At 36.2% G+C, this 25,662-nt stretch overlaps 2 protein-coding genes and 2 long non-coding RNA genes across 4 annotated transcripts; all 4 read left to right on the top strand.

Annotated features, from left to right (window-relative positions):
- Positions 1-1,274: 1,274 nt before the first annotated feature.
- LOC104749817 (putative 3-hydroxyisobutyryl-CoA hydrolase 3) lies at positions 1,275-5,970 on the top strand. Its single transcript, XM_010471513.2, has 13 exons — positions 1,275-1,517; positions 1,588-1,668; positions 1,775-1,907; positions 2,003-2,082; positions 2,181-2,264; positions 2,380-2,464; positions 2,561-2,646; positions 4,635-4,756; positions 4,964-5,024; positions 5,136-5,234; positions 5,301-5,402; positions 5,484-5,525; positions 5,608-5,970. Exons 1-13 carry the CDS (start codon positions 1,482-1,484, stop codon positions 5,803-5,805), a joined length of 1,209 nt encoding a protein of 402 aa, XP_010469815.2. The 5' UTR covers positions 1,275-1,481; the 3' UTR covers positions 5,806-5,970.
- Positions 5,971-11,678: 5,708 nt separating this feature from the next.
- On the top strand, positions 11,679-12,193 carry LOC147925118 (uncharacterized). Its single transcript, XR_015583701.1, has 2 exons — positions 11,679-11,769; positions 11,853-12,193. It is a non-coding gene; the product is annotated as an uncharacterized LOC147925118 (long non-coding RNA).
- Positions 12,194-12,847: 654 nt separating this feature from the next.
- Positions 12,848-21,860, top strand: LOC147925119 (uncharacterized). The gene is made up of 6 exons (XM_087492491.1): positions 12,848-12,982; positions 13,126-13,618; positions 20,839-20,989; positions 21,140-21,299; positions 21,457-21,620; positions 21,695-21,860. Exons 1-6 carry the CDS (start codon positions 12,848-12,850, stop codon positions 21,858-21,860), a joined length of 1,269 nt encoding a protein of 422 aa, XP_087348617.1.
- Positions 21,861-23,690: 1,830 nt separating this feature from the next.
- LOC104749819 (uncharacterized) lies at positions 23,691-25,662 on the top strand. The gene is made up of 2 exons (XR_015583705.1): positions 23,691-24,463; positions 25,156-25,662. It is a non-coding gene; the product is annotated as an uncharacterized LOC104749819 (long non-coding RNA).

Here is a 25,662-nt window from a genome sequence, read left to right on the forward strand (position 1 = left end):
TTAATCAGAAACTCTTTTTATGTTTAGGAGAATACAAATGATACTATCCAAAAATTAACGATGCTAAAATTTAATAATCACATCATTTAATAAAATGATGCTAAACATATCTAATTATCACAATTATTATGTAACAATTTGTATTATTTGTTACAATAATAAATAGTAATAAACTTAAAAGAATTTTAAATTAAAAGTATTTCTACGTTAGAATTTGTGAAAATAATTTGTAACTAATTACTATAAATTTTGTTAGGTGATATTGTTTGTGACTATATTTGTTACAAAAATATTGTTACCACAAAATATATTGTAGCTAAATTGTCATTATATCCTACAAACTACAAATTTGCTACGAGATAGTTTATTTTAATTTTTGTCACTAATTAGTAATTAACCATCACAAATATTTGCTACAGATTATTTGCGTAACAAATTTTGAAGCTATATCATCCCAAAATTGTAGTGATATAACACAGCACATGGTCACATATAGTCACATATATAATTTAAGTTAGAGAAAATCAATACAGAAGACGAAAACGATGAGAAAATTGTAAAAGACAATGAATCTAATTGCTTATATATCACATGAATTTTTGTAGCTTAAATATACATTAAAAATAAAGGAATTAGCTAGGTTGCATGGAAACGGAAACGGATACGGGGAAGCGAAACGTTTCGGAAATGGGAAACAATTTTTTTTCTAAAATTAGGAAATGGAAATGTTTTGGAAACGTATGGATATATACATGTATATATATATATATATATATATATATATATAGATATATATATATATAATAAAACACTAAACATAAAAATCATATCAAAAAGATTCAAACAACAAAGCTTCAAAATATAAATTTTAAATAGTTGGACTAAAACACTAATAATATTATATATTTATATCTATTATAAAGTTTTATATTTCCAAATTATTTATTTATTAATTTTTAAACTAAAAAAAGGTTTCCGTCGTGTTTCCAAAATGGAAATGAAGTTTCCATCGTGTTTCCAAACGTAAATTTCTAGGAATCGTGTTTATGTGCCTTATTTCCGAGTTTCTATGAGTTTCCGTTTCGGAAACGTTTCGGAAATGGAAAACGAACTTGAAAAAAGAGCGCTTTAAGTTAAAATCACATCCCTCTCACAAATGACACAACATCTATTGGATATATCGGGTTAAATCGAAAAATAATAACTAGTGGTTATTGTGTTGGTCACATTATATATGTGTTTATATATGTGTCACAATACAAATTTAATAATTCGTGTCGGTACTGATGCATTTATTTAGTTTAAATGTGTGGTCATATGCTTATTTGTACACTTCACGATCCTGCTAACAATCAGTTTTCATTAATCAACAAAAAAAACATTTAAAATTGACTTAACCATAAGTAAGAAAGAACTTCATATATCTTGAATCTCCTAGCTGTTCTGGTATAGATTTTCCCCGCAAGAAAGAAGGCAAGAAAATGACAATGTCCACCGAGATGGCCTCTCACTCTCAGGTCTGTTTTCTCCTCTTAACTACGCTCCATGATCAGCTCTTCTCTCTTTCTCAATCAATATTGATCACAGATTTTGGTGGAAGAGAAATCAAGTGTTAGAATCTTGACATTAAACAGACCCAGGCAGCTGAATGCTCTGTCCTCTAACATGGTATTGAATCCTTTTTTTGTTGTTTATTATTTGTGTATACTAGCTAGTTTATATATATATATATATATATATATATACATAATTGGTTTGAACCAATCTTTTCTAGATCTCCCGTTTGCTGCAACTATTCCGTGCATATGAGGAGGATCCTAGTGTGACACTTGTCATCCTAAAGGGTCAGGGAAGAGCCTTTTGTGCTGGTGGCGACCTTCGACCCCTTCTTAGTTACGTCATACAAGGTATATGTCAATATCACCATCCCATAACCATTTTTATGTTTCCAGTTTTCTTGTGCTTATTTCTACACACTCTTTCTCGATGCTACGTGGACTAGGCAAATGGAGACTTGGTGCCGCTTTTTTTGCAGACCAATACACGCTCAACTATGTTCTGGCCACGTATAGCAAAGCTCAGGTCTCAGCAGACATACTGTCCTTTTTGTGAATATAATTACTCAAGAGTGTGTAAGCTCATTCATTCATTTTCCATACCGTTTCGACCTTAATTTATAGGTTTCAATTTTGAATGGTATTGTCATGGGAGCTGGAGCTGGTGTCTCCATCCATGGTCGATTTCGGATTGCAACTGAGAACACGGTATTCTTTTAGTTATAGTTTTCTTAAACATGTCCAGGCATGGATGACAGATAGATATCGATCTCAATTCTCAAATATTCTCATGTCACTTCCATATTTTATGAGATTCTCCTAGGTTTTTGCCATGCCTGAGACAGCTATTGGGATCTTTCCAGATGTAGGAGCCTCCTATTTCTTGTCCAGGCTCCCTGGCTTTTTTGGTAACGAAAGTCATTAATATGTTTTGCATGTCGACAAAACTCGAGCCTATATCTAGCCCTCTCATCTTTCATGTCTTGTTCTTGAATTTATACCAGGAGAGTATGTTGGCCTCACAGGAGCTAGGTTAGATGGAGCCGAAATGCTTGCCTGTGGCCTTGCAACTCATTTTGTGCCCTCAACGGTATGAAATCCCTTTCTTACATCATTAGTATTTAATTTCCCATGTTAAGGCTAAAAGCCTAAAAGTAGAGGTATGTTTAGGCTAAAATTTATACTAGTATTTTTGCATCAATTTTTGACAAAAAAATATTATGGAAACAATTAGCATTCAATGTATCACTTTAATATTAGTTAGCAAATATTTCAAAATTAATTATAGGTAAGATTTTTTTAAAAAAAGTAAATCTTTCAACCTCATTCAAACATAAATATATGATTTCCTTTCATTTTTATTTGAATTTATATTTAAATTATTTTGAATTATTCTATAATACATTTAGTTAATAAAAATTGTGATTTTTTCTTGTATATGATACAAATTTTTTTAAACGGACATATATTACTCAATAGATGAATAAAAAAATACAAGTACAATATCCTACATCGCCTAAAAAAATTGGGCAATGATTCAGAGGCATACTACAAAAGAGACCAAAATAATTTATAATAAAAATGAGAAGAAAGATTGATTTATCAGGCATTCAAAATTAAAAATCTTTTATTTATTTTATTCTGGTTCTTTATTTAAAAGATTTTTCAAAAGTTAAATATTATAAATATTTAAAACTTTTTAAACATTAAATATTAGAAATATTTATATTTCATAATAAGTAAAAGTATTATAAATAATTATACTTTATAAAAATATTTATATTTTTTAGAAAGTGAAAATTTATAAAATGTTAAAAAATTTAATAATATTTAAAGTTTATAAAATTTCAAATATTATAAATATTTAAACTTTATAACAAGTTTAAATATTATAAATATTTTGAATTTTTAAAAAGTTAGAAGACCTTTAAAATATTAATAATATATTTAAACTTTTAAGAAACTTCAAATATGAGAAATACTCAACCGTTTTAATAATTTTACGTATTATAATTATTTAAACTTTATAAGAAGCGTCAATCTTATAAAATGTAAATAATTACAATCTTAATAAAAAACATATCAACTCAATCTAATATTTATATTACAAAACATAAATATTAAAAATTAAAATGATATAGTGTGAGTTAAAATATCTCGGGACGGATTAATATAGCAGTATGGGTTTTGTCGATATTTATATAAATTTACAATATCATTAATTTATTGTTACACTGATAAAAAAATATTTTATTATTTTGTTAACACTATTAGTATCTGAGAATATACATATTTAATTAAATTGATCAAATAAATATTATATAAAAAATAAATTAGATTACAGTATTATATGATTTAAGCTTTAAACAATAAAATTAACAATTATTATATAATTATAATATATTTAACCAATAAATACAACTTATATAATTTATATGTTTCAGTTATAAATAATTTGCGGGTTTTAATTTAGTTTAAAGTAAACACGGAGCAAAACTAATTAATGTGGCCTTTAATTTGATAACTTTTGGGGGGGGGGGGGGGGCTAGGGCAGATTAATATGCCTTTACAAATGAACCACGGCTCTGCCTCAACGTAACCAAAGTTTCTTAGTAGTTCTTCCTTTTCATTATGTAATAATTTATTTTTATTTTATATTATTATAGACTTGATTACTACATGATATTATTATATATGTAGTATTAAGAAACTTGTTCCAAACAATCAAAAATAACCATAATTTTTTTTGTAATCTGGTCTCTAGAATTTTTATTTTTTTTAGAACTAGTTATTGGATACTATGACAGCTGGTGATGCAAAAACATTTGTGGGGTTTTAGTTGAACAAATTAATATTTTGTAACGAATCTATCGTATAATTTGACTGCCATTTTTTTTGCCAAGGACTATTTGAGGTATTTCAAACGTATCTTGCACTTTGGAACAATCTGTTCAGGTTAATGGTTTGTGTTGACTGTTTTCACTTATATAAGTGTAATGGATGGAAAGTCAAAAATATTTTCTTTACACTATTTGCTTTGCCAAGGATCGTTACTTAGTAAGGTACTACTTTCCACAGAGGTTAACTGCACTAGAGGCAGATCTTTGTACAGTTGGTTCAAGTGATCCAAGCTTTGCCTCAAAAATTCTTGATGCATATACTGAGCGTCCGAACGTTAAACAGAACAGTGCTTACCACAGGCAAGTGTATCTTTTTTTTCCTAAGAACTTTTTTCATGCCATCATCACAAGAATTCTAAGTAATGTGCAAAAATATATTCTAGATTATTGGTTATGAGTACGTTACATGTTTTGTTAATTTCAACCATGTATTGGTATCAGCTTTCAGTCTCCCTTTATAGCATCCATGTGATAGATCTTTAATACAAAAGTTGTTTCTTTACGCAGGTTAGATATCATTGATAGGTGCTTCTCGAGAAGAACAGTGGAGGATATCATATCTGCACTTGTAAGTTTTTCATTATGGTATAGGAAATGATTGCTTGCGATGATCATGAGTTCACTGAGTTACCTTTAACATTGCACATTTGCACTCTACCCTCATATATGAATTGGTTAGGAGAGAGAGTTTACTCAGATACCAGATGACTGGATCTCCTCTACCACTCAAGCATTGAAGAAGGCTTCACCATCAAGCCTTAAAATATCTCTTAGATCGGTTAGTTCCCAAAATGTGCTATATACAATATAATGAGAAAAAGCTGAGTGTATTTATATATTTCAGATAAGAGAAGGAAGACTACAGGGGGTGGGGCACTGCCTTATTCGTGAGTATAGAATGGTGTGTCATGTGATGAAGGGAGATTTAAGCAAAGACATAGTGGAGGTTTTGTTGGCTTTTCCGATTGTATATATATTGTCATATTGTCTTCTGTAGACGTAATTATAAGGTGTCTTACTTATATAGGGGTGTAGAGCCATACTGGTGGACAAAGATAAGAACCCAAAGGTTTAATAAATTTCTTTATTTATTTTTTTTTTTAAATATTTATATGTACAAAATATTGTTGATGTATTGCTGAAATATATAGTGGGAGCCAAGGCGACTGGAGGACATCAATGATAGAATGGTAGATCAATACTTTGAGAGATTGGAGGGATTGGAGGATCTAAAGTTTCCGCCAAGGAACAACTTGCGTGCTTCATCAATCGCAGCAAAGCTGTGTGATGAGACATTAACCATTGACCAAACCAAGCGAAAAGACCAAAACCCGAAATACCAAGATTAGGTGTTTGAACTCCTTTTGTTTTTTTATGTTGTAGCAAAACGTGCGTTATTTCCTCCTTTCTTTCTAGGAGCACAATATCTCATGATTCAATTAAAGTCTTCCTAGTTATGAGGTGTTCGCATTGGCCAGTAATAAGCCTCCATTAAATTTTCCTGTTTCGTATATTGGATTTTGATTGTTTATTGTTCGAAACGTATGAGCTAGTCTTCCAGAAGTATTTGTATACGTTAACAACGTCCAATATTCTTAGATGAATTGTTTCTCTCGAAATTAGTGCTATTAATATGAGTATATGACTGATTGGACCATGATAGCAAAGCCACGTTTGAAGTGTTCGGTGTTACGCATCAATCACAAATAAGGGAGATGATTGTGGGGGGAAAGAAATCATTTCATGACGTAATTTTTTGTTTGTTTGACAAGACATATTTCTAAGTAATCGATGGTGTTATAAGCTTGAAATAGCTTAGAGATCAAGCTAAGTATATTTGGGAGGATCTAAATATACATATCAATATTGTTAGTTTTACTTTCTTTAGGAGTTATTTAAAGTTAGTTTTCCAAAAGTGTTTTGGAAATATAATATATATATAAGGAGGTGCTAAGGTGTAGCACAACTTATAAGAATTGAGAGATTAAGGTTTTGAGTTATTTTCCTTAATAATAAGAAGAGTTCTTTCTTTTGATCTTTGTGTTCTACTTCGTGAGATTTTAGATTTGGTATCAGAGCAAGGTTTGTGCTTGATCACCATCGTTGGAGTCAATAACCGTTAAGAAGGAGATGAGTGACGACGAGGAAGACGAGACGATCAAGACCAAGGATGTCGGACCTTCCTCTGTTAAGTTTCCTATGCTAAACTCTTCAAAATACACAGTTTGGGCTATGCGAATGAGGATAGCTCTTAAAGTTAACAAGGTATAGGAAACAATAGATCTGGGAACAAAGATGAGGAGAAAAATAATATGGCAATTGCTCTGTTATTTCAATCCATACCAGAATCATTGATACTACAAGTTGGGGAGCATGATACTTCAAAAGGCGTTTGGGATGCAATACAGGCGAGAAATGTTGGTGATGAAAGAGTAAAGGAAGCTAGATTACAAACACTTATGACTGAGTTTGATAAACTTAAGATGAAGGAAGGAGAGACGATTGATACTTTCTCTGGTAAACTCTCTGAAATTTCTTCAAAATCTGCAGCTCTTGGAGAAACGATTGATGAATCAAAACTAGTCAATAAATTTCTTAAAACTTTGCCAAGAAAGAAGTTTATACACATCGTTGCATCTCTTGAAAAAGTTCTCGACCTGAATACAACAACTTTTGAAGATATTGTTGGAAGATTAAAGGCATACGAAGAAAGAATCAATGAAGAAGAGGAAGAACAGCAAGAAGATCATGGCAAGCTCATGTATGCAAAGATGAATCCTCGACAAGAGTTCTTTGGGAATAACAGAGGAAGAGGAGGACGATCGTATTGGCGAGGAAGAGATTGTAGCCGCTTCGGTTACAACCAGAACGGATCATTCAACAGGAACAAGATAAAGAGAGGTAAGCAACGATAACATGTTATCGATGTGATAAACAGGGCCACTATGCCTCAAATTATCCTGACAGGCTGCTCAAGCTTCAAGAAGTAGTTGAAAAAGCGGAAGAAGACACACACGAAGCTGATAAATTAATGGTACATGAGGTGGTATATCTAAACGAGCAAAAGGTGAAGCCTAAAGGTTTTGAAGTAAGTTTAGACACCGAGAATGTGTGGTATCTTGATAATGGTGCGAGCAACCATATGAGTGGAAATCGAATGTTTTTTGTGGAGCTTGATGAAAGTGTAACATGATTGGTGAGATTTGGAGATGATTCTCGTACAAACATTAAAGGAAAAGGTTCAATTCGGTTCGTGTTCAATAATGGTGTCAAAAAGATCTTACACAAAAAGATATTATATAATAGAGTTAAAAGCAACATAATAAGCCTCGGTCAAGCCACTGAAGTAGAGTGTGTGTCAGAATGAAAGATGACTTATTAATGCTATATGATCACCTTGGACAACCGATGGTGAAGATGACAAGATCTAGAAACCGCATGTACAAGGTTGTTTTGGAGGTCGATGTTACTAAGTGTTTGTTGCAGCTGACAAATGTGACATAATCACCGTTCTTGAACTATAAACACAATTGTAAAATAAATCAGTTCTCACTGCAAACATTATCTAAATTTAAAACCAGAAAATCTAAATTTCTTTGTAAAATTCTAGGTTAAAAATTAGCAATAAAATCAAGTTTAGATAAGTTCACAAAATCATTAATTCAAATCTCTTTGCAAAAAGTAATTTTGCTCACCAAAGGTTTTTGTCAGGGAAATCAATTTTATTCTCATATCAATCAATAATCTTAAGATCTAAATCCAGATGACTAATCAAAGATCTAGCATTAAGAACAACATATGGTGAATAACAAGAAAGATAATGAATCCAACAATCAATAAATCTAATAATCCATGAAATCCCTAATGAGAAACTCTAAACCTAACATGCAGATCTACACAAACATAATTGTAAGAACACAAATCATGAATAAAATAGATAGCATTAAGATATTAAAGAAGAGGAAAAAGGAGTTATGAATCTTCTCTGAATGAGTCTTGATTCTTCTCTCCAAAAGCTCTCTAAAAATCTCGCAGGGTTCTCTATCAAAAGTTTCAGGGAAAAATAAAGGTTACGTCTAAACAATGACAAAGAATTCCTATTTATATTCCTAAAACACATCCAAAGACTAATGATTCAAATATGAAAAACTTCGGGGCAGATTTGTAAAACTTCCAAAATTTGACTCTTCTGTCGCTAGAAGGGGTGTCGACCGACACCAAGGGTGGTAACGACCGACACCATCACTTCTGATCGGCTCCAAGTTCTCTTCCTTAGCTGATTTACTCCAAAATCCCTTCTAATTGCTCCATTTTACTCCTTTCATGCAAAAATCCTATAAAACCTGTAAAGACTCAAAAACATTATAGAAAAAAAATCAAAAGACTCTAAAAGACTCCTTATATCATGATTAAAAACCACAAAAACCATGATATATCAACTACCCCAGACTTAGCATTTGCTTTCCCTCAAGCAAAACAGAAACTTAGACATGTGAAAGAGGTTTGAAAACACAGAAACTCATTTTCTCTCTAAGGTAATGCCATGATCATTCAAACCATAATCCATATGCTTAGCAGACAAATCAAAATCAAACCACCATCTACTTCTCTGTTGACATTCGTATCATCCCAAATTCAAACCAAATTTCACTACTTCCTCCATTAAGTTTTCATCAGTGGATCTCATCAATTTGATCAATGTCAAGAACCTTCTAGATTCATTCTCGTACTATACCATAACAAGCAAGATATATCTTTTTACAACATGTGGTATTCTTCCTCTCCCCCAGATTTATTCTATTCTTGTCCTCCTTTAAGCTTTGCTTTGCTGTTTTTTTTTACTGACTTCTTTTTTTTTAACCAAAGGTGTAGGCGAATAGTGGTGTCATTGGTAATTTACCTACCCCTCGCTTCCAAGCTTTGTGTTATCATTTGACTCAAGAGTAGAATAATGAGGTCACGGGTAATTTACATCCCTCTCTAAACTGATCAAAATCATCTCATATTTTATTCTCTCTCTTTTTAAAAAAACAAAGCTCTCAAGAGTAATCTTTTCAACTTAAATAAGGGACAGGAGTACCATTTTCTTTTGAAAATCTTGCTTGTCAGGTATAAAGAAGGAGTCAAGCCCTATGAACATTAATCTCCTTGATGAGGTAAAAAGAAAAATGCATAAGTTACCTCAGGCTTTTATGGATTATGTTGGAAATTTGGATGTCTCTGGTTTACTGGTCAGCCTTGGGATTTTTCATTAGTCAGATTAGTGGATTCAATCTGCAGCATTAATCAACCAAGGCAATACACCTAAAAAGAAAAATTATAGTACCCAACACAATTTTGAAAATTTTGACTCAATAAAAACAAAAATCGGTTTTGACACACTAAAAACCAAAAACTTTGTTAGTAGTTAGTACTAACCTCCCTCAGACTTAAACGACAATGTCCCCAGTGTTTTCAAGTACAAAAATTGTAATGAAAAGATGAACTGTTTTCGGGTTACCAGCTGGTGACGACCGACACCATTTCAGTGTCGATCGACACTCATCACGAATGGTGTTTTGTTGGCTGAAACTCCTTGTTAGTTGCAGTTAGATGTGTTGTTGAGTTGTTTAGCCAATCCTTGGATAATTTTTCTGTTAAGAAACACTCAAACACAAGTTAAAAGCAACATGATAGAGAGATAGTTCAAAATGTCAAACAAAATTCAAAGAAAAACTGACTCAATGCAAAAAGAAAAATGACTCAAAAGGAAAAGAAAAACCTAGAAGTGGGTTGCCTCCCACTAAGCGCTTGTTTTCAGTCATTAGCTTGACTTGGCAGCAGAGTTCAGGCATCCGGTGGATTGGAACATGGTAGTGAATGCCTCCAAGAAAATGTCCTCTTCATCCATGGTGGTGTATAAGCAGTAGAAGAGTGAGGTCTACCAAGGACATGAGGAACATGACCAGGACGGGACTTTGGGATGGGTTTGCTTCTTTTATGTCCTGAAAAATCATCAATAGAAGAAACAAGCGCTCTACGATAATCTTGTGGCTTGGTTAACTAAGGACTCTGGAGTGTGGAGTGGGGGACTTTCTGTTTGGAAACAAGTTTCTGACTTGGAGCAACTGTTTTGGACAAGTTCGGTCTCGGATGTGGGGGAGTGTCGACCGATGCTAATGGAGCATCGATTGATGCTAAGCCTGCAACTCGAGTAGCAGAAGCTTCCTCAATAGAAAAAGTCTGTCCGTCAATAGTAGGAGCCCTTCTCAATTTATCCATCTCAAATTTCAAACTCAAATCTTCCACATTCAGTGGTATGTAACCCTTCTTCACATCTATGATGACACCAGATGTAGTCAAGAAAGATCGTCCTAAGATGAGAGGATCACTAGGCTCTTTGTCATACTTTAACACCACAAAGTCTGTGGGAATCATGAAGTTCCCAACCTTGATTGGAAGATCCTCTAAAACGCCTTCAGGAATTCTTCTGGATCTATCAGCTAAGATAAGAGAAATCTGAGTTGGCTTGAATTCTGTCATCCCAAGTCTCACAACAATAGAATGCGGCATCAGATTGATACTATAGCCAATATTGCAAAGTGAATAAGCAAACCGTTCTGTAGAGATAGAGCAATCAAGCACAAAGCTTCCAGGATCTGGTAATTTCTCTGCAGTCTTACAATGGATCATTGCGCTCACTTTCTCAGAGACAACCACCTCTTGCTTCTTCTATTTCTTCCTTTGAACAGGCTGGTTCAACAGAATTGCACTCCCATCTTTTGTAAGTAGTGCTCCTTCCTCAGGGCTCAAACCATTGGATACCATTCTCTTTACATACCGCTTAAGTGGTGGTGAAAACTTTACTGCATCAATCAAAGACATCTCAATCATCAACTTATCCATCATAGCTTTGCATATAGCATCTTCAATCTCCTGCTTGGACCTTCTTGGCTTAGGAAAAGGGACCTTAGGCTTGTACACCCTCTCAACACCTGCTGGAACCTGAGATTTTGTAACTTCTGCATCAGTCTGAGATGAGTGTCGACCGACACCATCATCTGAAGCCGACAGATTTGTCGATTTCTCTCTCTTTTCTACGGAAACAATTTCACCAGCATCTTGATCTCTTACTGATATGGCGTTGCAAGCATGCTTGGAGTTTGATTTAGTTCTTCCAGGAAGAAAACCCTCTTGCCTTTTAACAGACCCAGCAGTCTGCGCGACCTGCTGTATATATATTGTCATATTGTCTTCTGTAGACGTAATTATAAGGTGTCTTACTTATATAGGGGTGTAGAGCCATACTGGTGGACAAAGATAAGAACCCAAAGGTTTAATAAATTTCTTTATTTTTTTTTTTTTTTTAAATATTTATATGTACAAAATATTGTTGATGTATTGCTGAAATATATAGTGGGAGCCAAGGCGACTGGAGGACATCAATGATAGAATGGTAGATCAATACTTTGAGAGATTGGAGGGATTGGAGGATCTAAAGTTTCCGCCAAGGAACAACTTGCGTGCTTCATCAATCGCAGCAAAGCTGTGAAGAAGAAATGGTGTGTGATGAGACATTAACCATTGACCAAACCAAGCGAAAAGACCAAAACCCGAAATACCAAGATTAGGTGTTTGAACTCCTTTTGTTTTTTTATGTTGTAGCAAAACGTGCGTTATTTCCTCCTTTCTTTCTAGGAGCACAATATCTCATGATTCAATTAAAGTCTTCCTAGTTATGAGGTGTTCGCATTGGCCAGTAATAAGCCTCCATTAAATTTTCCTGTTTCGTATATTGGATTTTGATTGTTTATTGTTCGAAACGTATGAGCTAGTCTTCCAGAAGTATTTGTATACGTTAACAACGTCCAATATTCTTAGATGAATTGTTTCTCTCGAAATTAGTGCTATTAATATGAGTATATGACTGATTGGACCATGATAGCAAAGCCACGTTTGAAGTGTTCGGTGTTACGCATCAATCACAAATAAGGGAGATGATTGTGGGGGGAAAGAAATCATTTCATGACGTAATTTTTTGTTTGTTTGACAAGACATATTTCTAAGTAATCGATGGTGTTATAAGCTTGAAATAGCTTAGAGATCAAGCTAAGTATATTTGGGAGGATCTAAATATACATATCAATATTGTTAGTTTTACTTTCTTTAGGAGTTATTTAAAGTTAGTTTTCCAAAAGTGTTTTGGAAATATAATATATATATAAGGAGGTGCTAAGGTGTAGCACAACTTATAAGAATTGAGAGATTAAGGTTTTGAGTTATTTTCCTTAATAATAAGAAGAGTTCTTTCTTTTGATCTTTGTGTTCTACTTCGTGAGATTTTAGATTTGGTATCAGAGCAAGGTTTGTGCTTGATCACCATCGTTGGAGTCAATAACCGTTAAGAAGGAGATGAGTGACGACGAGGAAGACGAGACGATCAAGACCAAGGATGTCGGACCTTCCTCTGTTAAGTTTCCTATGCTAAACTCTTCAAAATACACAGTTTGGGCTATGCGAATGAGGATAGCTCTTAAAGTTAACAAGGTATAGGAAACAATAGATCTGGGAACAAAGATGAGGAGAAAAATAATATGGCAATTGCTCTGTTATTTCAATCCATACCAGAATCATTGATACTACAAGTTGGGGAGCATGATACTTCAAAAGGCGTTTGGGATGCAATACAGGCGAGAAATGTTGGTGATGAAAGAGTAAAGGAAGCTAGATTACAAACACTTATGACTGAGTTTGATAAGCTTAAGATGAAGGAAGGAGAGACGATTGATACTTTCTCTGGTAAACTCTCTGAAATTTCTTCAAAATCTGCAGCTCTTGGAGAAACGATTGATGAATCAAAACTAGTCAATAAATTTCTTAAAACTTTGCCAAGAAAGAAGTTTATACACATCGTTGCATCTCTTGAAAAAGTTCTCGACCTGAATACAACAACTTTTGAAGATATTGTTGGAAGATTAAAGGCATACGAAGAAAGAATCAATGAAGAAGAGGAAGAACAGCAAGAAGATCATGGCAAGCTCATGTATGCAAAGATGAATCCTCGACAAGAGTTCTTTGGGAATAACAGAGGAAGAGGAGGACGATCGTATTGGCGAGGAAGAGATTGTAGCCGCTTCGGTTACAACCAGAACGGATCATTCAACAGGAACAAGATAAAGAGAGGTAAGCAACGATAACATGTTATCGATGTGATAAACAGGGCCACTATGCCTCAAATTATCCTGACAGGCTGCTCAAGCTTCAAGAAGTAGTTGAAAAAGCGGAAGAAGACACACACGAAGCTGATAAATTAATGGTACATGAGATGGTATATCTAAACGAGCAAAAGGTGAAGCCTAAAGGTTTTGAAGTAAGTTTAGACACCGAGAATGTGTGGTATCTTGATAATGGTGCGAGCAACCATATGAGTGGAAATCGAATGTTTTTTGTGGAGCTTGATGAAAGTGTAACATGATTGGTGAGATTTGGAGATGATTCTCGTACAAACATTAAAGGAAAAGGTTCAATTCGGTTCGTGTTCAATAATGGTGTCAAAAAGATCTTACACAAAAAGATATTATATAATAGAGTTAAAAGCAACATAATAAGCCTCGGTCAAGCCACTGAAGTAGAGTGTGTGTCAGAATGAAAGATGACTTATTAATGCTATATGATCACCTTGGACAACCGATGGTGAAGATGACAAGATCTAGAAACCGCATGTACAAGGTTGTTTTGGAGGTCGATGTTACTAAGTGTTTGTTGCAGCTGACAAATGTGACATAATCACCGTTCTTGAACTATAAACACAATTGTAAAATAAATCAGTTCTCACTGCAAACATTATCTAAATTTAAAACCAGAAAATCTAAATTTCTTTGTAAAATTCTAGGTTAAAAATTAGCAATAAAATCAAGTTTAGATAAGTTCACAAAATCATTAATTCAAATCTCTTTGCAAAAAGTAATTTTGCTCACCAAAGGTTTTTGTCAGGGAAATCAATTTTATTCTCATATCAATCAATAATCTTAAGATCTAAATCCAGATGACTAATCAAAGATCTAGCATTAAGAACAACATATGGTGAATAACAAGAAAGATAATGAATCCAACAATCAATAAATCTAATAATCCATGAAATCCCTAATGAGAAACTCTAAACCTAACATGCAGATCTACACAAACATAATTGTAAGAACACAAATCATGAATAAAATAGATAGCATTAAGATATTAAAGAAGAGGAAAAAGGAGTTATGAATCTTCTCTGAATGAGTCTTGATTCTTCTCTCCAAAAGCTCTCTAAAAATCTCGCAGGGTTCTCTATCAAAAGTTTCAGGGAAAAATAAAGGTTACGTCTAAACAATGACAAAGAATTCCTATTTATATTCCTAAAACACATCCAAAGACTAATGATTCAAATATGAAAAACTTCGGGGCAGATTTGTAAAACTTCCAAAATTTGACTCTTCTGTCGCTAGAAGGGGTGTCGACCGACACCAAGGGTGGTAACGACCGACACCATCACTTCTGATCGGCTCCAAGTTCTCTTCCTTAGCTGATTTACTCCAAAATCCCTTCTAATTGCTCCATTTTACTCCTTTCATGCAAAAATCCTATAAAACCTGTAAAGACTCAAAAACATTATAGAAAAAAAATCAAAAGACTCTAAAAGACTCCTTATATCATGATTAAAAACCACAAAAACCATGATATATCAACTACCCCAGACTTAGCATTTGCTTTCCCTCAAGCAAAACAGAAACTTAGACATGTGAAAGAGGTTTGAAAACACAGAAACTCATTTTCTCTCTAAGGTAATGCCATGATCATTCAAACCATAATCCATATGCTTAGCAGACAAATCAAAATCAAACCACCATCTACTTCTCTGTTGACATTCGTATCATCCCAAATTCAAACCAAATTTCACTACTTCCTCCATTAAGTTTTCATCAGTGGATCTCATCAATTTGATCAATGTCAAGAACCTTCTAGATTCATTCTCGTACTATACCATAACAAGCAAGATATATCTTTTTACAACATGTGGTATTCTTCCTCTCCCCCAGATTTATTCTATTCTTGTCCTCCTTTAAGCTTTGCTTTGCTGTTTTTTTTTACTGACTTCTTTTTTTTTAACCAAAGGTGTAGGCGAATAGTGGTGTCATTGGTAATTTACCTACCCCTCGCTTCCAAGCTTTGTGTTATCATTTGACTCAAGAGTAGAATAATGAGGTCACGGGTAATTTACATCCCTCTCTAAACTGATCAAAATCATCTCATATTTTATTCTCTCTCTTTTAAAAAAAACAAAGCTCTCAAGAGTAATCTTTTCAACTTAAATAAGGGACAGGAGTACCATTTTCTTTTGAAAATCTTGCTTGTCAGGTATAAAGAAGGAGTCAAGCCCTATGAACATTAATCTCCTTGATGAGGTAAAAAGAAAAATGCATAAGTTACCTCAGGCTTTTATGGATTATGTTGGAAATTTGGATGTCTCTGGTTTACTGGTCAGCCTTGGGATTTTTCATTAGTCAGATTAGTGGATTCAATCTGCAGCATTAATCAACCAAGGCAATACACCTAAAAAGAAAAATTATAGTACCCAACAAAATTTTGAAAATTTTGACTCAATAAAAACAAAAATCGGTTTTGACACACTAAAAACCAAAAACTTTGTTAGTAGTTAGTACTAACCTCCCTCAGACTTAAACGACAATGTCCCCAGTGTTTTCAAGTACAAAAATTGTAATGAAAAGATGAACTGTTTTCGGGTTACCAGCTGGTGACGACCGACACCATTTCAGTGTCGATCGACACTCATCACGAATGGTGTTTTGTTGGCTGAAACTCCTTGTTAGTTGCAGTTAGATGTGTTGTTGAGTTGTTTAGCCAATCCTTGGATAATTTTTCTGTTAAGAAACACTCAAACACAAGTTAAAAGCAACATGATAGAGAGATAGTTCAAAATGTCAAACAAAATTCAAAGAAAAACTGACTCAATGCAAAAAGAAAAATGACTCAAAAGGAAAAGAAAAACCTAGAAGTGGGTTGCCTCCCACTAAGCGCTTGTTTTCAGTCATTAGCTTGACTTGGCAGCAGAGTTCAGGCATCCGGTGGATTGGAACATGGTAGTGAATGCCTCCAAGAAAATGTCCTCTTCATCCATGGTGGTGTATAAGCAGTAGAAGAGTGAGGTCTACCAAGGACATGAGGAACATGACCAGGACGGGACTTTGGGATGGGTTTGCTTCTTTTATGTCCTGAAAAATCATCAATAGAAGAAACAAGCGCTCTACGATAATCTTGTGGCTTGGTTAACTAAGGACTCTGGAGTGTGGAGTGGGGGACTTTCTGTTTGGAAACAAGTTTCTGACTTGGAGCAACTGTTTTGGACAAGTTCGGTCTCGGATGTGGGGGAGTGTCGACCGATGCTAATGGAGCATCGATTGATGCTAAGCCTGCAACTCGAGTAGCAGAAGCTTCCTCAATAGAAAAAGTCTGTCCATCAATAGTAGGAGCCCTTCTCAATTTATCCATCTCAAATTTCAAACTCAAATCTTCCACATTCAGTGGTATGTAACCCTTCTTCACATCTATGATGACACCAGATGTAGTCAAGAAAGATCGTCCTAAGATGAGAGGATCACTAGGCTCTTTGTCATACTTTAACACCACAAAGTCTGTGGGAATCATGAAGTTCCCAACCTTGATTGGAAGATCCTCTAAAACGCCTTCAGGAATTCTTCTGGATCTATCAGCTAAGATAAGAGAAATCTGAGTTGGCTTGAATTCTGTCATCCCAAGTCTCACAACAATAGAATGCGGCATCAGATTGATACTATAGCCAATATTGCAAAGTGAATAAGCAAACCGTTCTGTAGAGATAGAGCAATCAAGCACAAAGCTTCCAGGATCTGGTAATTTCTCTGCAGTCTTACAATGGATCATTGCGCTCACTTTCTCAGAGACAACCACCTCTTGCTTCTTCTATTTCTTCCTTTGAACAGGCTGGTTCAACAGAATTGCACTCCCATCTTTTGTAAGTAGTGCTCCTTCCTCAGGGCTCAAACCATTGGATACCATTCTCTTTACATACCGCTTAAGTGGTGGTGAAAGCTTTACTGCATCAATCAAAGACATCTCAATCATCAACTTATCCATCATAGCTTTGCATATAGCATCTTCAATCTCCTGCTTGGACCTTCTTGGCTTAGGAAAAGGGACCTTAGGCTTGTACACCCTCTCAACACCTGCTGGAACCTGAGATTTTGTAACTTCTGCATCAGTCTGAGATGAGTGTCGACCGACACCATCATCTGAAGCCGACAGATTTGTCGATTTCTCTCTCTTTTCTACGGAAACAATTTCACCAGCATCTTGATCTCTTACTGATATGGCATTGCAAGCATGCTTGGGGTTTGATTTAGTTCTTCCAGGAAGAAAACCCTCTTGCCTTTTAACAGACCCAGCAGTCTGCGCGACCTGATTCTCCAGCTTCTTAACATGAATATTCAATGCATCAATCCTCCCAGTAAGCTCATTGTAGACATTATTAATCTTCCCATTGAATTTCACTGTTAACTATTCCTGACCTTGCAAAAGTTGCTCTAGCATAGCTTCCATTCTACTCTCAGAAGAAGTCTGTGGAGGAGGAGACTGATAAGATGAGTTTCCATAGCTTCTTGTGAAGTTTCTCCCATGTTGCTTCTTCTGAAACTCAGGCTTAGGAGTGTAGCCTGAAGAGTTCCCACTGTAAGGCTTGTTGCTATGCATATTACTGAATCTCTGACCTTGATACCCAGCTCCATACACATAGTTGATATTCTCCTCTGTATTCTCTGGCTCTGGCTCAAATGTCTCAACCTCAGCAGCAAATTGGACTGACTTCTTACCCACTAGAAGATTGTGCACCGAATCCAGCTTAGCATTAACAGAAGCTAGCTGGTTTGAATCAAATCCTCCATGCAATCTCTTCCTTTCAGTATCTGCTCTCTTAGTGCTATTGTTGGAAGCCAAATTCTCAATCAAAGCTTCAGCATCTTCTGAAAATCTTGTCTTAAAGTTACCATGGCTTACAACATCCAAAGCTAGCTGATATTCCCAGTCAATTCCTCTAAAAAAGATACTCAACAATTGCACTCTTGAAAATCCATGTTGTGGACAGTCCCTCTGATAGGCCTTGAATCTCACTCAAGCTGCCTTCAAAGCTTCATCTGGTCTTTGCTTGAAGGAGGACAGCTTGACTCTCAGCTTATCTGAAAATGCATCGTCATATAAGTAATTGAGGAAAGCCACCTTTACTTGTTGCGAAGAGGTCAAAGATCGGGCTGGCAACTGTTTCAACCATTGAGATGCTTCTCCTGCAAGTGAATATGGGAAGAGCTTGCAGTAGATGTAGTCTTCAGTCACTCCATTGGCCTTGATACTAGTCACCAAGTCTTCAAAGTGCTCAATATGGTCCAAAGCTTTCTCATTTGGCAGGTTAGAGAAGGTTATTTGTCCAACTAGCTGGAAGTATGAAGGCTTCAGCCCAAAGTCATTCCTTGGGAATGGAGGTGGAACAATTTCAGAGCGGTTTTCATAAATCAAATCAGCTCTGTTGAATTCTGCAGTAGTCTTGATCAGATCCCGGTTTTGATCCTGTCTTCGAACCGGGTTATGGACGTGGTTGGTAGCTCCATGTACGTCTGCTGGAGGTGGGTGTCGATCGACACCCTCTTGTTGGCGTCGATTGACACCAAGGTTAACCTCCTCATCGGCAACAACTTGCTGGTTGACGACAACTTGTTCATTGACAATTGGTTCAACAATCACATTGCCCTCTGCATCAAGCTTTTGACCCTGCTCATTGCGCAAGTGGCCCTCTTGATCTCTCAAAGCACCATCTTCAGCAACTCTCAGAATGACCGGATTGACCATCTTTGCTGATTTAGCTGCTTTTCGGTTCTCACGCTCAAGTTTCCCTAGCTCTTGGTTTGAAAGCTTCACAGTAGGATCAGTCTTGTTGCTCCTTGTGTGAGGTCTAGGAGGCATGCACCTGAAACACCAAAGAGAAAAAAAACAAAAACGTGTAAGTAAAAAATAAAAATAAAAATTTACACGAAATTGAAAAACTCAAATCGAATGGTAGATCAGAGAGTCCCTGACAACGGCGCCAAAATTTGATATGCTCAAATTTACCCTAGAGCTACTCTCTCAAATTAAGAGGTCACTGTAGTACTTAGGGGTCGAATTCCACAAGGACTCTAGATTACTCAGTAAATTATAAAGTTTTACGATTACGCTAAACAAGTTGATTTAAATAAAGAAAAACAATGCAAAATATTAAATAAAAGTGTTGTAAACTCAGAGGGATTAAACGCTAGGCCTAGGGAAATTCTCAGAAAATCATGGAAAATCATATCAATTAATTAATCAAGCAGGATTCAACAATTAAGCATTGTTCTTGAACTATAAACACAATTGTAAAATAAATCAGTTCTCACTGCAAATATTATCTATATTTAAAACCAGAATATCCAAATCTCTTTGTAAAATTCTAGGTTAAAAATCAGCAATAAAATCAAGTTTAGATAAGTTCACAAAATCACTAATTCAAATCTCTTTGCAAAAAGAATTTTGCTCACCAAAGGTTTTTGTCAGGGAAATCAATTATATTCTCATATCAATGAATAATCCTAAGATCTAAATTCAGATGACTAATCAAATATCTAACATTAAGAACAACCTATGGTGAAGAACAAGAAAGATAATGAATCCAATAATCAATTAATCTAATAATCCATGAAATCCCTAATGAGAAACCCTAAACCTAACAAGAAGATCTACTCAGACATAATTGTAAGAACACAAATCATGAATAAAATAGTTAGCATTAAGAGATTAAAGAAGAGGAAAAAGGAGTTCTGAATCTACTTTGAAGGGGTCTTGAATCTTCTCTCCAAAAGCACTCTAAAAATATCTCAGGGTTCTCTCTCAAAAGTTGCAGGGAAAAACAAAACTTAGGTTTAAACAATAACCTAGAAATCATATCTATATTCCTGAAACACATCCAGGGACTAATGATCTATGGAAAACTTCGGGGCAGATTTGTAAAACTTCCAAAATTGGGCTCTTCTGTCGCTAGAAGGGGTGTCGACCGACACTGTCACTTCTGATCGGCTGCAAGTTCTCTTCCATAGCTGAATTGCTCCAAAATCCCTTCTAATTGCTCCATTTTGCTTCTTTCATGCCAAAATCCTAGAAAACGTGTAAAGACTCAAAAACGTCCTAGAAAACAAATCAAAAGACTCTAAAAGACTCCTTATATCATGATTGAAAACCACAAAAACCATGATATATCAACTATGAAGATGATAATAAACCATGAGCTAGTGAGAGGTATTCCAAAATCACAGTGGATAAGGAGATTTGTGCGTCATGTCTAGCTGCGAAACAAACAAGGAAAAGTTTTCTTCAAGTAACTACTTACCGAGCCACTCAATGTCTTGAACTTGTTCATGGTGATCTTGGCGGTCCAATCACTCCAGCCACTCCTGCTAATAAGAGGTATGTCTTTGTAATCATTAATGATTACTCAAGATATATGTGGACGATTTTACTAAAAGAGAAAAGTGAAGCCTTTGAGATATTTCGAAGTTTTAAGACACTTGTTGAACAAGAAACAAGATCTGTGATAAAAATGTTTCGAACGGACAGAGGTGGAGAGTTTGTATCTCATGAGTTTCAAGCATATCGTGATAAGTACGGAATCAAGAGACATCTAACGGCACCATACACTCCTCAACAAAACGAAGTTGTTGAGAGATGTAACATAACACTCTTAGAAATGACCAGGAGTATCTTGAAGCACATGGATGTACCAAACTACCTGTGGGGAGAGGACGACACACTACTTACTTGATCAACAAGATATCAACAAGATCATTGCCCAAGTCCACACCTTATGAGATGCTTAAAGAGAAGAAACCAAACCTCGATCATTTGAGAGTGTTTGGTTGTGTTGGATATACAAGACAAAGGCTGTTGGAAGAAGAAAACTTGATGACAAGTCGAGAGCATTAATACATATGGGAACAGAGCCTGGTTCCAAGGCATATTGCTTATATGATCCTTCAACCAAAAGGATAATCGTGAGTCGCAATGTAGTTTTTGATGAAGAAGCTGGAGATGGAACCAGGTTCATAAAGACACAGGTTAAGATTCTGGAATGTTTGTTATTCATTTGGGAGAAATTGGTTATAAAGGAATCAGAGAAATCGGAGAAACAGAGGAAACTGATCCTTACACTCGAGATATGAGTGAGAATGTGGTGATTGATGAAGAAAATGAGGAGGATGAAGAGAACTCGGATACAAAAATCGAGATAATGAAGATACCACTGGTGCTGAAACAGAACAGGAACCGCAACCCCAGCTAAGGAGATCCACACGAGCCAGTATAAAGCCAGCTTACTTAAACGATTATGTTCACATTGCGGAATATGAAGGTGAACGTCTCCTTTTGACGATGAATGAGGAACCATGGAATTTCGATGAAGCTAGAGAGCTAAAAGTTTGGATAGAAGCGTGTGAAGATGAGCTTTATTCTATCAAGAAAAATAAGACATGGAACTTGGTGGATCTTTCTGTTGGAGTTAAGCCTATCAGACTCAAATGGGTCTTCAAAATAAAGCACAACTCCGATGGAAGCGTCAACAAGTACAAGGCGCGCTTGGTGGCAAGGGGATACGTTCAAAGGCACGATATTGACTATGATGAAGTCTTTTGCCCTTGTAGCGCGTCTTGAGACGATCCGTTTTATCATTGCTCTAGCAGCTTCGAGGGGTTGGGAAATACATCATCTGGATGTAAAAACCGCATTTCTCCATGGCGAATTGAAAGAAGAAGTTTATGTCACCCAACCCGAAGGATTTGTAAGTGTGGGAAGTGAAGACAAGGTCTACAAGTTAAACAAAGCTCTTTACGGGTTAAAACAGGCACCTAGAGCATGGAATAAGCTTCACAAGATCCTAACGGAATTACAGTTCCATAGATGCCTTAAGGAGTCATCGCTGTATCAAAAGGAAGAAGCAGATCACTTTCTCGTCGTGGCCATATATGTAGATGATCTACTTATCACCGGTTCGTCTATGAAATTGATATTTGAGTTCAAAAGGGAGATGGCAGCAACGTTTGGGATGAGTGACTTGGGTAAGTTGACCTTTTATCTTGGCCTTGAAGTACATCAGTTTGGAGGAGGTATTGCTCTAAAGCAAGAGAGATATGCAGAGAAGATATTACTGGAAACCGGAATGAAAGACTGTAATCCTTGTCATGACCCGATGGAACAAAACCTGCAACTGTTGAAGTCTCCAAAAGAAAAAAATATCGATGCACAAAACTACAGAAAACTATTGGTTATCTGCGATATTTGCTTCACACACGACCAGATTTGTCCTATAGTGTTGGAGTCTTGAGTAGATATATGCATGAGCCTAAAGAATCACATGAAGTAGCGCTAAAAAACAGGTCCTGAGGTATTTGAGAGGAACATCTTCGTATGGTCTTGTCTTTGCACGATCGAATGATGCAAAACTAGTGGGATACAGTGACAGCTCACACAATGTTGATGCGAATGATGGTAGGAGTACAACAGGACATATCTTCTATTTTGATGATTGTCCAATCACTTGGTGTACACAAAACAAGAATTTGTCGCTTTGTCATCTTGTGAGGCTGAGTTCATGGCATCCACTAAAGCAGCAAAACAAGCTATTTGGCTTCAAGAATTGTTTGCCGAGATAACAGGAAAGGAGAGTGAGAAGGTCACTATTCAGATCGATAACAATTCAGCAATCGAGTAAAGCAAAAATCCGATGTTCCATGATCGAAGCAAACACATACACAAGAGATACCACTTTATACGAGAGTGTGTTGGTAATGAATAAGTGAAGGTTGAGTTTATTCCAGAAGATGAACAAAAGGCTGATATATTGACTAAACACTTGGGAGAATCACGTTCAAGGAAAGGAGAAAATATATTGGAGTTCAAGATGTAAGTAAGTGTGACTTCAAGGTTAAAGGGAAAAATGTTGTTATAAGCTTGAAGTAGCTTGGAGATCAAGCTAAGTATATTTGGGAGGATCTAAATATACATATCAAAATTGTTAGTTGTATTTTCTTTAGGAGTTAAGTAAAGTTAGTTTTCCAAAATTGTTTTGGAAATATAATTTACATATAAGGAGGTGCTAAAGTGTAGCACACAACTTATGAGAATTAAGATATTAAGGTTTAGAGTAAGTTCTGACTGAAGGTAATTAATTTGAGAATTAAAAATCGAAGAAGCTCTCAGGCCCGATTTTGCACTCTCGTTTTGGCTTCTTGCTCAATCACCGGGAACTGCCCGATCCTTTCAACCCTCCACCAAACTAGCAACCTGCTTTGGACGGATAACACTTAGTGGCAGCAGAGGGAGGAAGCGTTCGACGACTATTCTTACTTTTCTTCCGCCCACAACACATATAAAGCAAGCCCCAACCTCAGAATCACCATTGGCAGCCAGAGCAGATCTATTATATATAATCTTCGCAAGCGACAGGGGGACGTGGTGCTGGTCTTATCCGGCGTCGGGTGCCTCATCTCCGATCTCTAAACCGTCTCGCCGTAGCCGTCGAAAGCGCCTCCTCCCATGTCCAACTAAGGCGGTTCTAGGGTTTTTGTGGTTGTTGGATCTCCTTTCAAATTTGGGCCTTATTCCCAGGCCTTGGCCCATTAACAGAAACTTGTGTCCAAATCCAAGAAACATATGGTTCAGGTCCAGTGTGCTGTCTTTGCCGAACCAACTCGACATGGTGTTCCGACCCTCTCTGTTAGATGGCTACAGTTTCCATCGGAGGTTTGGCTTGAACCCATGGTTCGAGCATTGGTTGTGTATCTCTGATACCTTGGTACCATATTATCCTCTACTCAAGCTTTGTCAAGACTTACTCTCATTAAACCGTCTTCGACGTTGTGACGATGGGCATCGATCTCATCTGCCCAGGTTCGCTCATTGTATCCCTCTATCATCCTCAATCCTAATACCTATTAACTCTAGATTAGCTGGTATTGATTAATATGCTAGAAGAGTCTTGGTTCCCCTAGGTTGGGTTGTTGGGTTCTTGCGTTGGTTTAGGCTAAATGTGTTGAAAGGCTACAGCATTATGACCACACCTCCACGGAGTGTTGGTTACCGCTGCTTTATCAACCAGCCATTATTGTATCCCGGAACTTCAAGTCTATCTCTGTGTTAATCAGTTATATCAAGGATAGAGCGGTCTTATTGACAAGAGTATTGCTAAATTTATGTAGGGTTGAGCATTGTTGTTCTGACCCTAGTCAAGGTGGGTGTCAAAGCTTCTTGTGCTGTGATTTGTTTGTACTGGTAGGGGTTTGGAGTATAGTAGCTAAACCCGTGAATGATATTTTGATATCAATCTCACGTTCTCTAGTTCCAATCATATCTACTTGGTCAAGTCGAGGGCTCCTTGGTAGTAGTATATTGTGTTCTTTAGAATGGTCTGAGCTATATCCATGTCAAGGCCAGCCGATAAGCAGTGTTCGGATGTTTTCTTTGCTGAGTTCTAAGTTGGAATATGATCCATCAATCTGTTTGATTCTGAAGCTTACACCCTTTGTCCCCAATTGCCACACATCGCCAACTGATAAGAAGCTCGGGTTGTTATCTTAACTCAGGACCAAATTGGCTGCCAGCTTTGTGTAAATTTCCTTAACCTCCATGGCCATGAGCTTCATGTGAGGGAGGACTCACCTGTTTTGCTACGGTTTGGTATCCACCTCTTGCAATCCCCGGTGAAAGCTCCTACTAGAGACATGGGTTTCGGTCTGAAAATGCCAAAGGACTTCGCTCCAACCACCTTACCTCTCATGTAGGCGAGATACCCGTCTAGTGTTTCCACTATGGAGCACTCGCTTCAAAGCTCGATGGCGTCAACCGCTAGAGCCACTTATGATCACTTGTTGGCCAAGGACTTCACGAAGCATGCCTTCATGGTCGAATCCACTTTGGTACCAATAGATTCTTCAAATATTATAAAACTTTTAAGTTTTACGAATCTCTTTGCAGAACTCATGGAACCTTTATCCTTCTTTCCTTTACTCATTGTGATGTATGTTGTAAGAACCCACCTCTTTATGAGGCTTTGATTTGAATGAAAGCCCTTGTTTGATCAAAAAAATAAA

This window comes from Camelina sativa, chromosome 16 (assembly GCF_030686135.1).
Source record: "Camelina sativa cultivar CO46 ecotype springtype chromosome 16, ASM3068613v1".
Lineage (NCBI taxonomy): Eukaryota > Viridiplantae > Streptophyta > Magnoliopsida > Brassicales > Brassicaceae > Camelina > Camelina sativa.